Here is a 14145-nt window from a genome sequence, read left to right on the forward strand (position 1 = left end):
CAGGACACCATCTTTGGCATCACCCACCCTGGACACTCCCTGTGAGGGTGCTAGAACCTTGAGAATGCCACCGTCCCCTCTCCTGCTGTCCAACACCATTCATGTCACTTCATCTAATTTGTACAACCCTTTAAGGCAGATGGTCTCGCCTCCATTTTACAGGTGAGAACACTGAGGCTTAGGGAACCTAAGGTAGCACAGCCAATCAGTAGAGCAGCTGGAACTGAAATCAATGTTTGTCTGACTCTAAAAGCCATTTGCTTCTGCTCTGCTGTGAACTGTGTCCTACCAGGGGGCACATGTCACCGGTCTTGTGAAAATGCAGTCCCCTGGGTAGAGCACCACTGCCCAGACACCACAGCCTCAGAATTCTGATATACCGTCTTTTGTGTAACTATAGCTTTGGGGTATGTTTCTGGCCAAACCAGATTATGGTGGGGAGTATGGAGATAGCAAAGTTGGCACAGGTAGGCTAAGTAGTTAGAGAGGGTCTCTCCCGACATGGGTTAGAGAGGGTCTATGCCCCAGCATAGGTCACCTAAAGCTGCTTGCAAGAGGCATCAGGAATCCAGGAATCCTGGAAAACAGGGGTCTGGCCCGAGGCTCTAGGAGGCCTGCAGAGTCCAGCCAAGGCACCCCAGTGTCCTCACCTGTCCCAGCTCCCATGTTACATGGCTGCCCATTAGCTGCCCCGGGCCGGCATAGTAAACCAGTCACGGGCCACTGCCCTGCAGCCCAGCCCATGTCGTGGTTGCCCTCAGCCAAACACAGTCTGGTCTTGCCAAGATCAAATGCTGCCCTCACCAAGTATGTCCTTCTCAGACCCCAATGAACCAGTGGAATTATGGGCAGAGATCCACGCAGGGAGCCCAAGCACCCACTCTTAGTCCTGGCTCCACCTCCACCGCTCTGTGACCTTGGCCCAATTATCTTACCTCTCTGTCCTTTACTCTCCCCATGACTCAGCCTCTTTCCACTGCCCCTGCCCCCCATCACCACCCCCCCGAATTGGCCATATTGTTCCATTAAAAAAAAAAGAACTCAGGGTTCCTTGAACTCTTTGGAGAGACCACATAAATGCAGGGCATTATTAGCATCATTACTATTAAATATTAATAAGGACATTAGCATTGTCTATTATAAGACTGAAAAAAGAAGCTCCAAGAGCCCTGGGTCGAAATGGCTAAAAGAATAATTAGGCCCCTCCAGGCCACAGACCCCTTCTGGCCCTCAAGCAGAATTAGGAAGGCAAGTGTAGACAGACCATTGAGACTCCCCTTCCAGCTCTGCTGCTCAGTCGCCAGCAGCTCCTCCTGGCCCCCCACCACCCCCAGCTAGGAAGATACTCCTCACCTCCTCTGTCTACCCAGGCCCAATCCCAGAGGCACACATTCACCCCCTCCCGGGACCCTCCCTCTGCACCTTCCCCCGCCCACCTGCCCGGCTGACCCGGGATGCAGTTACTCTGTACTCGCAAACGCAACCCAGCCTGCAAGTTATTCACAGAGCCTGCCCTCTGCACTTGAGCAGTGTCCTGGGGGGAGGCGGGTGGCAAAGGGAGACATTCAGGAGATAAGCCCTACCTCGAGACACAGCACAATCCAGGGAACAATGATCAGTATTTAGTATGGTGCTTGGCACACAAGGAGCACTTTTAAAAATCATTGTGTTTAGGGGGGCACCCTGGGTGGCTCAGTAGGTTAAGTGGCCGACTCTTGATTTCAGTTCAGGTCAGGATCCTGAGGTCCTGGGATGGAGCCCCTGTGTCAGGCTGTGCGCTCAGTGAAGAATCTGCTTGAGGATTTCTCTCCCTCCTTCTCTGCCCCCTCCCTCTCCCCACTCAATCTCTCTCTTTCTCTAAAATAAGTCAATAAATCTTTAAAAATTTTATTGTGTTTAATCCACATGTCCTCACAACCATCCTAAGTAGGAATAGGATTATTCCCATTTTTACTGATGGGGAAGTGGGTTCTCAGAGCAATTAAGTGTCCTTCAACAATCAGCCCAGTGCCATCAGGCTAAGAGTGACAGAACTGAGACCCAGTCCAGTTCTTCTGAGTGCCAACCCAGAGCCGCCCCAACCATTGCTGCAGAGAAAGGCTCAGCTTCATAGAGGAACACCCTCGTGTTACAGATGGGGAGGCTGAGTCCCCAAGAGGCCCAAAGGGAGGTAATGACGTTTATTGAGCACCTACTATGTGCTTGGCACCATGCTAGGTACCTCATCCATGAGTCAATGTTCATGTCAACTCAGTGAGGCTTATGTCTTAAGCCCCATTTTCCAGATGAGGAGCCTGGGGCTCTGAGGTGGTAAGTGGCTTGCCCTGGACCACAGAGCTCATAAGTAGCAGGACTACATGTCAAGCCACTCTGGTTGCAGAGCTTTGTCTGAGCTGCCTTGTCATCCTCCCTGAGAGCTGGGAAGGGTCGTGTCTGTCACCACTATCTGACTGCCTCCAGGAAAGTTACAGGTGCATTAAAGACAGACCAATCCTATGGCTCTTGAACCCCCACTGCTAAAGCAGAGATGCTGCTCCATAAACACACGAGAGCTCTAGGAAAGGGTCTGAAACCAGTGGTAGAGATGCCTGCGGCTGGAGAGGCCAGGCAACCTAAGTGAGGTTTGGACTGATGAAGGAAGAGACCTATGCCTTCAGAACCCTGGGGCCCTGGCGGGGTCCCGGCTCCCTCCCTTCTTGTCCCCTAGGGCTGAGCCCCCAGCCCTTCCTTCCTTGACCATTTGGAGATACACTGGACTCCACTATTGATCCAGTGGAGGCATAAAGGGAAGGAGCAGATGGTCTAGGAAAGGTTGGGTGGCCCTCAAGATGCCTTCTGGGGGCTCCCCTTCCAGTGGCCACCATGTGTTTACAGGCAAATTAGTGACTCATTTGATTAGCCACCTGATCATCTTTGGCTGGCCCTGCTCTGCCCCGTCTGGGGGTCCGTGGGGACGCAACTGGGGGATACGGTGTCCTGCTCTGGACTCCATGGAGACATATTGATTAGCCACAGATGCGAGATCTGCCCCCTACAGTCAACTGTAGGGAGGATTCCAGGATCCAGCAGACACTAAAAAAGAAGACACTGTCCTGTCACTGACTTTGCCCCCCAGCCCCAAAAGAAGGGGAGTAGCTGGTGGCCGGAGCACATGGCATAGTGATTGAACTACGGATGCTGGAAGCAGACCAGCAGCCTCTGCTTCTCCGCTTGTTCACTGTCTACTTTGAGCAGGTTCCTTAACCTCTCTGAGCATCATATGGGAAACGGGAACCATGATAGTAACACCTACCCCTTGAGGGGATAAGTCAGATGGAGCACTTAGCACACAGCTCCTGGCACATTGGAGACAATTGAACTATTGTTAAGACTGTATATAATAATCATGATACTGTGAAATACTTAAGTTATTACTAGACAAATTGATATCACCGGCAAAACTCGGCCTGGACCCCCAAATGTCTACCTTACTGTCTCCTCAGGAACAGGCGCACCTGAGAAGCTGGCAGTAAGATCCCCAGTAAGTCCCCAAATCCGTCAGTACCAGGCTCAGCTGAGAGCTTCAGACAGGCAAGGAGATGACTCTTTGGGAACTGTCTCCCCACATCTAGATCTTGGCTTAGTGAGGCCTCTTGCTTTAAGCACTTAGTTAAGTGCTCTTGCTGTGGCTGCCAGAGCCCCCTTGGGGTGGGGCAGGCGGGTGGCAGAGGAATCACGGAATTTGAGATCTGAGTCACCTGGGCTCATCTGATCGGGAGGGAACCGTGTCCTTTCCAAGCACCCAGCCCCCACGGCAAGGGCAGCAGCTGTCCTAAAATAGAGTCACAAAGACAGCTGTCTCAATCTAAAGCAATCACTGCGAACATTTCCAAACCCTCGGCCCCTGAGTCAGCCTGTCCCCTGGCCTGTCAGCCCCGTGGCCGCAGATGCTCCATCTCCTCTCTTGGTTGCTGCTTGGAGAGAAATTGAAGCCCTCCCTTCAGAGCCCAAGCTGACCTGCATGGCTTCAGAGGGCAAGGATCATCTGAGAAGCTTGGGGCTGACAGGCCAGCCCTAGGGAGACAGACAGACAGACAGACAAGGACAGTGCGAGCAGAGGCAAGAAAGGGAAAGATGTCCCAGAAGGAAAGGGATGCTCGGGAGCATCCTGAGTTCCCCAAAAACTGTCATCAGCACCATCAGATGTCTCTCCATCAGGAAAAAAGAGGACCCTGAGCTGGGAAAGCCCCTCAGAGTGGAGCTGAAGGACGGGAGGCCAGAGCAGATGGGCCCTGGGCAGGCATTCTGGCCTCGGAGTCTGGACAGCAGAAGCTTACCCCCTCCCGGGTCCTCTCCTTTTCCAGGACCCCTCCCTCAGCCCAGGTCTGTCTCTAACCCGCGGCGCCCCTCTCCACTCAGGAACACAGCACAGAGCTGGGCTCCAGGCCCGACAGGTATAACCATCTCCAACTCCGAAGCTGGCCTGGCCCTGCCAGCTGCTTCAGCATCTGGACCACTCACGAGCCTTGCCTATGTGAGCTGGACAGCAGGTGGAGCAGAGGGGAGCGAGACACAGTGACAGCCTGACAGGGCTGACTGCTGCTGCAGTGGCTGTCCCTCCACTTCCAGGCCCCAGCCTTCCTGGGCACACCCCCGCCCGCACGTGATAGGAACAGCAGAAGAGATGTGCCACTGACCTGGATGAGCACCGAGCATCTCAGAGCTGGCAGGAAACTTGGCCGTCTTTAACCCCTTCAGATTACCAGTGAGGCTCAGAGAGGGTAGGACACTTAGCCAAACACACACAGACAATCAGTAGCGGAGCCCAGACTACCCTTCCAGACATTCAGACCCTCAATCTAGTGAGCTCTTCATGACATCACACTGCTGGCTGATTAAAAATGGGCTTGGATCCATAAGTACTAATGTGGAAATCTGTCCAAGACCTATTACGTAGTTTAAAAATATTTTGCAAATCATGCTGTATTGTGGGATCTCGTTTTCGTAAAATAGTACTAGTAACCCACAAAATTATATACATGAAAATAATAAACCTGGGGGCACGTAAGTCAGATTTGTGAAGGGACTTTCACTGTATTTTTAAATTTCCTCTAGTGTGTGGATATTTTGACAGAGCCCAGTTACTTTTACAAGCTGGGGAAACAATAAAGGTGAACATGTGGCCCGGGCATAGGGGGTGCCCCTCCATCCCTCTTGCCCCGCACAGCAAGCTGGAGGTTTCCTGGAGCGAGGGACCTCTGGGGGGCAGATGGGGGGAGAGGAGTTTGCCTCCGTGGATGTCCAGGGTTTGAGGAGCAAGAGCCACTTTCCTCTCCCTCCCCAGCAGCTCCGGGCTGGGCGGCCGGGGGGTAGGGGCGGGCAGGCCAGACAGCGCCCTGCGGCCCAGCGGCCCATGCATCATGGAAGACGCGGGCGCCCCGGCTCGCTCCCTGGTCCTTAAATGACAGCAAATGAGGTGAAGCCAGAAGGGTGGGGACGGGAAGGGGTGGGAGGGGGGCAGAAGGAAGCCATCTCGGCCCGAGCGTTGGCTGAGGACCGGAGCCAGCCAGTGAGCGGAGCCTGGGAGAGGGAGGAGCACATCTTGATGCAGAGATGCTGCAGTGGCTCCGGGCGCGCACACACACAAGCGCCCTCGCCCGCCACCGCCACCGCCACCGCCACCACGGCCGCCACCGCCGCACCGGGCCAGCGGCGAGCGGCTGAGGCGAGCTGGGCAGGACGGGAGGGCGCCCCGCGGGCCGGCGGCCGGGCCGGCTCTGGCTCACCGCCTAGGGCGACGTCCACCTGCCCCAGCCACCACCCTTCCTTCACCCCAGGTAGGTGCCCGCGGCTTTTGTCCGCGGCCGGAGGGAGCCTGCGGGCGCTGCCGGGGCAGGGGCTCCGGCTCAGTCGCCCCGCAGCTCCGGAGGGGACAGGCGGGCGCAGGCCCGGAGCCCCGCGGCTGCGGCCAGTCCGACTCCTCAGCCAGCCCCTCGCTGGCCGCTGGCCGGACCAGGTCCCCTCCTCCCGGCCTACGGGGGTGGGTCCTGCAGGCCCGGCCGCAGACCCCCGCCTTCCCCGCGGTGTCCGGGAATTCCTGCCGCGGCACCTGCCTGCGGGGAGGGCGGCAGCTCCCAGGCCTGCCCGCGCCCAGGGCCAGCCGGTCCGCGCCCCACACTCTGGCCGGCCCCCCAGGAGCCCCGGGTGGAATCAAGGCGGACTGTCCAGACTTGAGGTGGCCCTGAGTCTGTCTCTGCAGGGTGACCTCTTTTGCAAAGTCTTGCTTCAGTTAGGCAGAGAGGAAGCTGGGGAAGAGAGGGGAGAGTGGACCTCAAGTTTGGGCAAAGGCAGTCCAGAAGCAGGGACCTAAGGAGGAGACACTGAGGCAAGTCACATCCCAAAGGGTGAGAAATGGGGACCACCAGGGCTAAAATTCCTATTCTTCCCTTCTCGCCCCGCTCCCCGCCTCGCCTTCTCCTCAGATCCCTCCCTCCTCCGCCCTGGTGGGAGGGAAGGACTGGCATCAAGTTTGGCCGGCACCAGAAGAAAGGGGTCCCGATAGAAGGCGCAGGGCTCCATTTAGGGGGTCCAGAGAGAGAGAGAGAGAGAGAGCGATCCTCCTGCCCAACACCATGGGGCTCCCATCACCCACCCGAGAGATGGGGGAAGCAGCCCCAGCCCAAGTCCAGAGCCGAGTCCTGTTGCCTTCTCCAGGAGGGATTCCCAGGTGTGGGAAGCAAGAGACAGGGTGGGATGACACAGTGTCTGTGGAAGGGCACAATCCCGGGCCACATGGGGACAAAGCCGGGACCCTTCAGCCACACAAGCCTGGGACCTCGGGGGAGGGGGTGGGGGGGAAGTTGTCAGTCAAGGCTCCCTGGAGGTTTGGGAATCCAGGTGTACCAGAGTGGGGTGCCCTGTGAGAAGGACAGGTCCGCTGATCCCCAAGTACCTGCCCTCAACGTTCCCGGTCTCCACAACCAGCCTGTGACTGTCAGACCCTATTGCCCTTCCTTTCAGCCAGGATTCCCTGGGCACCACCCCCAACTCGCTTCCCCTCTGTCCAGAGCGGGGCAGAGGAGGAACAGCCCACATGGCCCAGGCCCTCGGGGAGCTCCTGATCTTCCCCTGGGTCGCAGCCTGGGGCTCATCTGCCCACTGTCCAGCCAGAGAGACGTTCTGTCCCCTTAGCCTCCTGTTGTGCCTCAGAGGGACCAGGTGAGCCAGTGGAGATGCAGGGCAGCAAAGAGTGGACCACCTGTAGGAGATGCAGGGGAGGGGGACCCCCAGCTCCTGAGGGTGGAGCAGGGAAATGGTGCCCTGACTCCTGGCCTGGGGAGGAGGACTGCTGCCCCCAACCTGAGAGAGACAGAAAGCATCCAAGCCCCTCCCCCGGGTGCCCCACCAGTTAACCCCTTTATAGCCTGGCAGTGGAACCAGTCAAGCAAGCTTTTTGATACAAGGTCAAAGTTACTTCTAATTTCCCCTGGGATCTAGAGGGCAAGAGAGAGGCAGGAGGTGAGACAGATGGGAAGGGGGCATCAGAGTCATGTAAGGTTCCCCTGTCCTTCTGGAGCTCCCCAGCAGGGAGGGAAGCAGAGACCCCCAGGTGGATGGGTGCCTGGAGATGGGTGCCCTGCTCTCTTGACTCTCTTACTCTCCCTTCTCATTTATCTTCTACTCCTCATCTGGCCAAGCTCTGCCTTCACACTCCCTGCCCCACCAGCCTTAGCCCTCAACCTCCCTCCACACCATCACCCCTGCCAGATTTCACTCCTTATGCAACTCCATTCCAGCACCTTCTCTGCCAGCAGTTGTTCAAATAGAGACACGTGTAGGATGGGCCTGTGTTCAACGGGATGGTGGTACATATTGTCTCTGACTGACTGAATTCAGTTCTCAGGAGAGAGCTCACAGAAGGTGGTATCCCCAGGGCACCCTCTCTGACCCTCAGGCCAGGAGGGGAGTGCACGTTGGGGGTGCACTGGAGGATGTATGGGTCCTATCCCTGCCCCCTGCACCCACAAGCCAAATGCTTGTGAGAAAGCATCTCTCCAACATGAGAGTGGGTGGTATTTGTAATCTGGGGGAGATTCCTAGGGCAGAACCAGGGGGCTGAGCAAGAGGCAGGCAATACACAAGGAAAGAAGAACCAGAGCAAAGGAAATCCCAGGGAAGCAGGAGGGATTGAAGTTACAAACACTTCCTAACCCAGAAGATGAGCCATGAGGAGGTGGGGCAATCTCCTCTCTGGTGACACTTCTTTTTTTTTCTTCTTTTTTTTAAAGATTTAATTAATTTATTTGAGAGATAGAACAGGAGCAGGGGGGAGAGGCAGGCTCCCCGCTGAGTAGGGAGCCTGGTGTGGGGCTCCATTCTGGGACTCCAGGATCATGTCCTGAGCTGAAGGCAGGTGCTAAACCAACTGAGCCACCCAGGCACCTCTCTCCAGTGACTCTTTTTTTTTTTTTTTTTAAGATTTTATTTATTTATTTATTTATTTATTTATTTATTTATTTATTCATGAGAGACACAGAGGGAGAAGCAGGCTCCTCACAGGGAACCCGATGTGGGACTCAATCCCCGGACTCAGGATAACACCCTCTCCAGTGACTCTTAAGAGGGTCTGAGAACTGGGATCTGGTCCATGGCCAGACAGCCCTGTCTGGAGGCAGAGGTGGGGTGGGCCGCCCAGTAAATTCCTTTTAGCCTCAGGTTATGCTCTTTCAAAAGGGGGTGACTCACAAGAAGACATTCTTTTCATTCCCTCCTGCAGACCAGCCACCTCTCATTTTTCTGAACCCTCGAATCTAGGCCAACCTCCCTGACTTGCCTCACAGGGGGTTTTGCTAACCTGGAACATTCATGGGAACTTCCATGGGGTCTGTGCCCTGGTGGTGACCATCTTGGAGTAGAGAAGTCCTTTCTTTGGTTTAATCAGTTCTCTTGCTATGAAATGAACCCATGTTTCCATGTTTACTAGAAGAAGATGCGAAGGAGTAATGCTCTCACCCAAACTGAGCACCCTCTGCCCCAGGACAGGTGCAGACCCAAGTGCACCTCAGCACCCTTCGCATCTAAGGAGCCTCACCCCTGCCCTGCAGCCATCCAGAGAACATGCTGGATCTCCTCCAGACCTGGCCCACATCCTCTCAATATCTGCTGGCCTCCTAGACCAAGAGGCCCCCATCCTGTGTTTGGTGAGAGGACAGCCATCCTGCAGTGCAGTCCAAGAGACACAGTTAATCTTGGCCCTCAAGCAGAGACTGGCCTGAGGGGCGGAACAGGTTCAACACCCACCCCCAGGCTTGGCTCTGAGCCAGCCTACAGGAAACCATCCGGGAGGTGAGGGGAGTCTCCCCTCTGCAGAGATTAGGGGACATATAGATATTGGTCCATTAACTTTATCCTAATGTGGTTCTTTAGAGCTGAGTTAAAACAATCGTCCTTACTCCTGGCCTCTCAAAAAGACACGGTCCCTCCAAAGCCCTCACTCAACCTGTCTGGCTCCATACTGACAGTCGAGTAGGGAAAATTTGGGTTGGGGTGGAGGTTGCCCCTTATGCCGAGCTCCTCCCAGGAGGACACAAGCCTCCCTCTTCTCCCACTCCCCACTTTGAGGGGTCTTTCCAGAGGAGAAGGCCAGGGCAGGAAAGTCAGAGACTCCAGGCTGCAGATGATGGGCCAGACTCCTCTGGTGCTAAAAGCTCAGACAAATGTGTGAGTGTGGGGGTCACAGCTCTCCCCACAGGCCACAGTAGTACCACGGGTGGTGCCTCAGAATCAGCTGCCAGTACAAAGAACCTGCAGAGAACACTGGAGGGAGGGAGCATACAGAGCAGGCTGGGGAGAGACCCAGCTGTGCAGCACCCCCCCACACACCCCCACACCCCCGCCCCCGTCCTGACCCAGTCCTTGTCCCCCACTGGGGACTCACAAGGTCCCTATGCCACCCAAATCTGTCCTAATGACCTCCTCCATCTCAGGGCACCAGCTTTTCCCACTGAGTCCCTTCCACCACAGCTCCCTTCCCCCACCAGCTCCTACCCTGCCTGGCCTGGGGCCCAACCAGGCCACTGCAGACCCCTATCCTTCCAGAGAGGGTGGAGTGACTCAGACCTTCCTGAAGGACAATGATCCTATCCCAGGTGGCAATTCCTTTCCTAGGCAAGGTCTCCCTCCTATCCTGGACCCTGCGGGCATGAAGTGGGGGTGCGTGAGGAGAGGGGCCTGATGGGAGCACCCATGTGCTCATCCTCACCAGAGTCTCTCCTTTTTTTTTTTTAAGATTTGTTTATTTATTTATTCATGAAAGACACAGAGAGAGGGAGAGACACAGGCAGAGGGAGAAGCAGACTCCCTGCAGGGAGCCCAATATGGGACTCAATCCAAGAACACTGGGATCACGCCCTGAGCTAAAGGCAGACACTCAAACACTGAGCCCCCCAGGTGTCCTGAACACATGCCTTCTGGGTGTGACTCTGCGTGTTCCTGCACCTTTGTCCGGGGTGGCGTGCTTGCTGGTGCTGCCCTGGGCCTGCTGTGCATGTGGGGCATGGGGGAGGAAGGCACCTGCTCAGGGAGACTGTGGGAATCTCAGGGTCCTAACCATCTGTAAGTGCAGCCTGAATGCCATGACTGTGTGACAGTGAGTCCGACTTGGGCAATGCCTGTGGGCACACATGTGTGTGAGTCCCTCGGTGTGCTGGAGCCTCTGCAAGGCCTCTCAATAGTAAGATCTGATCTTTTCTGAGTGCACACCATGGGCCAGGCATGCTGCTGACCTTTCAAGGGTCCGTTCTCCTCCCCGTTTTGCAGGTGGAAGACTGAGGCTGCGGGAGGGTGAGTAAGGAATGTAAGAGCTAGGGTTATGCTAGTTAGTCACGGACTAGCGTTACTCTAGTCAGTAAGGGCCAGGCTGGTTGGCACAAGAGCCCACTGTTAACCACTGTGCCGCGCTGCAGGAGGGAGGATGGCGGATACCTCAAAGGCTCCTGCAAGGCTTCTGGGCTTATAATAAGCCACTTCGTCTCTGCCCTCAACTGGGCTCCAAACTCCCCCCTTGTCCTACCACCACCCATCTGAAAGTCGCCAAAGCCCTCAATACTCAAATCTCTGTCATCCAGAGGAAAGAGTGACTGAGTCAGGGCCGGGAGCTGGGTGTCCCAAGTGGCAGCATCCAGGGAGAGTGCATCTGTCCATTCCTGCCTGGTTCTGTGCGGGGGTGGGTGGGTGGGGGGGTTGGGGGGGTGGTCCTCAGCCCAGAAACCCCTCCCGTGTGCTGGAGCCCGGCTCACAGCTTTCCACTCGGCAGCTGTCCCCCAAGCCCTTTGTTTCCTATGCCCAACGATTCAGCCCACTACCCCTGGCACCCCTGAACCCCCAGGCAGCCCATCCCCCCACGTGCTGGTGCTGCACAGGACCAGCCCCTGATGGTGCCAGCCTGCAGCCACCAGTGCCAGCCTGCAGCCACCCGTGCCAGCCTGCGCCCCTGCTCCAGGGCAGCTGGCCTGGGCCAGGCTTGGCTGGCTCAGGGCTCGGAGGGCCAGCTCTGGGCCTGGCCTGGCTCCACTTTTGCCTTGCTCCCAACAAAAAGGCCTCCTCTGTCCTGGATATTCTAGAATGTGTCATGGAGCAGATGGCATAGGGAAATGACCGGGCCACACTTAGCTGGTCGGGAAGCTCTGCAAGGGCAGTGCTTTCATCGCCATCTCCCCAGTGCTCAGCACAATGCCTGGCACCTGGTGATAAGCACTGTAAGGGAGAGGGATGTGGGGCAACACTGGATGCCAGTGATGGATGCCTCACCTTCAGGGAGATGATAAGCTCAAACTATGACCCAGGCAGCATGTGTGAGTGTGTGTGTGTATGTGTTCACACAAGGCTTTGGCACACAGTGGAGTCCATGTGCATCTGATTGGGCTGACTGGTCTCTGATACTCTCCAAAGGCAACCCCAGGAGCTCCTCGACTCCAGCCCCGCCCCAATCCGTGTCCCTTCTGAGGCAAGTCTCAGCCCCCAGGGGGTGCCCGGGGCCCCTGGGCCCAGGTGATGTGGGATTATATCATTCATGACATGTGGTATGTCCTGGTAAAATGGTATGTCGACGGTAAGAGCTACAGGTCATTCTGACCACAGTGGGTGAGAAGTGCTCCAGGGTGAATGATCCTCCTGGTGGATCACAGAGAAGCAAGGCAGGAACTGGGTTGTCATGCCCTGTGCGGGGACATACCACACACACACACACACACACACACACACATGCAGACTCACACACAAACACCAGACATACCCCCACACAGACATAAACACATGCGTATCCACAGAGGTACAAAGACCAGACCACACGTATACACAGGGACATACGGACACAGCACATAGAGGCAAATAAACATTGCATACCTGTGAATGCACGCACATGCCGGTTCACACACACGCACACACCCCCGCTCTCGCCAGCACTGCTAAGTGGGCAGCAGCAGACTCCTGCCCGGAGGCCCGGCCCCAGCCCCCTTGGTCATCTGTTTCTGCTTTGCTCTGGCACACTCGGCGCCCCCTTGGTCATCTGTTTCTGCTTTGCTCTGGCACACCCGCGCCCGCGCCCTGCCCCCTCGCTGAGCTCCCAGGACTGGCAGACAAAGGGCAGGAAGCAAACGGTGATCGAGCACCTTCTCTGTGCCCGACTCCAGGGCGTGCTGCACCAGCCCCGAGGGGCGTTTTCAAACTTTCTGGAGCTGCGACACCCTTTGTTCAAAGGGAACTTGTGGAGGTAAAGCAGATACAGGAGGACCTGCTCTGGCTGAGTGGGGAGAGGATCAGGACCCGCATCCTCTCTCCATTCCCCCACCTGAACCGTGACCCCCAGGCAAGTGCAAACAGCCCCGGACTTCCTGAAGGGCTCTCCATTACCTCATTTCCCAGTCAGAACTGCTCTGTAAAGTAAGTGTGACCATGTCCACCTCGTAGATGAGAAAACCGAGCTTCACCGGGAGGCATAACGTGTCCAGGCTCACGAAGCTGTGAGGAGATGAAGCATGTCACTGCCTCCTGTCTGTGGATTCCCAAGCCTGCATGGTTAGCAGTGTCTCTGTGGCTCCCTATCAGGAGGACGGCTCCCTGTGTTTGTATAGCATCCAGGACCATCCTTCTAGATTCTTCCATGACTAGCCACCCTGAGACCTGAGTGTGTGTGTGTGTGTGTGTGTGTGTGTGTGTGTGTGAAAAGGTGTGTGAGTGTGCATGTGAAGGTGTGTGGGGAGGAGAGTGGGAATATGTGTGAAAGTGTGTAAAATGGCTGAGAAAGCATGTGAGATGGAGGCAGAGTGTTGGTGTACATGTATGTGAGAGTGTGTACAAGAGAGTTTGTGCCTGTGAGTATATGAGAGAGTGTGTGAGAGTGTGCTCAAGTTGGCCCTGGGGCAGCCTTAGAGCTGAATCAGCTCTACAGTGAGTGGGGGAGTGTGACAGTGTGTGTCCACTGGCTGCTGGAGGATCTGGCCACAGCTGCTCTCCAGCAGTTAAATGTGACACAGGAGTCACACCTGTTGGTCCCAGGGCACTTTGTGAGGCACCGTGATGCCAAGATTAAGGAGCCAGTCTCTGCCCTCGGGGAGCTCACAAGCTTCCAGGGGAGGCAGATGCACCCCCAGGGGCAGGTGCTAGGGGTCTAGTCAAGAACAGAGCTGAAGTCTAACTTTGTGCCTGTGGGGGCATCTGAGGGGCTTCCTGGCAGGTGTGGAATTTCTGGATTCAAGTCTAGAAAGTGGCAAGGATAGAGAGGGATGATGCATGGTCGTGGAGAGGCAGCACCCGGGCCCCTTCCTGACAAAGGGAAGTGGCTATGAGGCCAGGGTAGGGCCAGAGGAGGGAGTGCCATGTGGTCAACACCACTCCCCCACCCTCACCCCCACTGACACCCAGCTTCTCAGCCCACAGCCTCCATGACCACCCTGGAGCCAGTCCTCCCCCTCCCTCCCACACCTCCTTCAGGTGCCAGCATGGCTGTTTAGGAGGCAGAGAAAGGTTGTGGGTGGCCAGATGTTGAGGTCTAAAAGGGTTTGGGAGCCCTTTCTTTCCAAAGGAATAGAGCACGAAGGGAGATGGGGAGATCTTGGGCTTGCATTGGTCTTCAAACCCTGCCCTGGCCCTGATGGCAGACTCTTAAGT

At 56.2% G+C, this 14145-nt stretch overlaps 1 protein-coding gene across 4 annotated transcripts in view; it reads left to right on the top strand.

The window, feature by feature from the left end:
* The first annotated feature begins 5548 nt into the window (after nucleotides 1-5548).
* CNTN2 (contactin 2) overlaps nucleotides 5549-14145 on the top strand; it is a 33707-nt gene continuing 25110 nt past the window's right edge. The window contains exons 1-2 of one of the 4 annotated variants that reach the window (XM_025991397.2): nucleotides 5729-5816; nucleotides 12946-13053. In XM_025991397.2, coding sequence (XP_025847182.2) covers nucleotides 13014-13053 — 40 coding nt within the window. In that variant the 5' untranslated portion in view covers nucleotides 5729-5816; nucleotides 12946-13013. Of the gene's footprint in view, nucleotides 5817-12783; nucleotides 12845-12945; nucleotides 13054-14145 lie in introns of those variants that run through there. The other 3 variants (XM_072759419.1, XR_003233859.2, XM_025991396.2) reach the window with 3 other exon arrangements.

Source organism: Vulpes vulpes, chromosome 5 (genome assembly GCF_048418805.1).
Source record: "Vulpes vulpes isolate BD-2025 chromosome 5, VulVul3, whole genome shotgun sequence".
In the NCBI taxonomy this organism is placed as follows: domain Eukaryota; kingdom Metazoa; phylum Chordata; class Mammalia; order Carnivora; family Canidae; genus Vulpes; species Vulpes vulpes.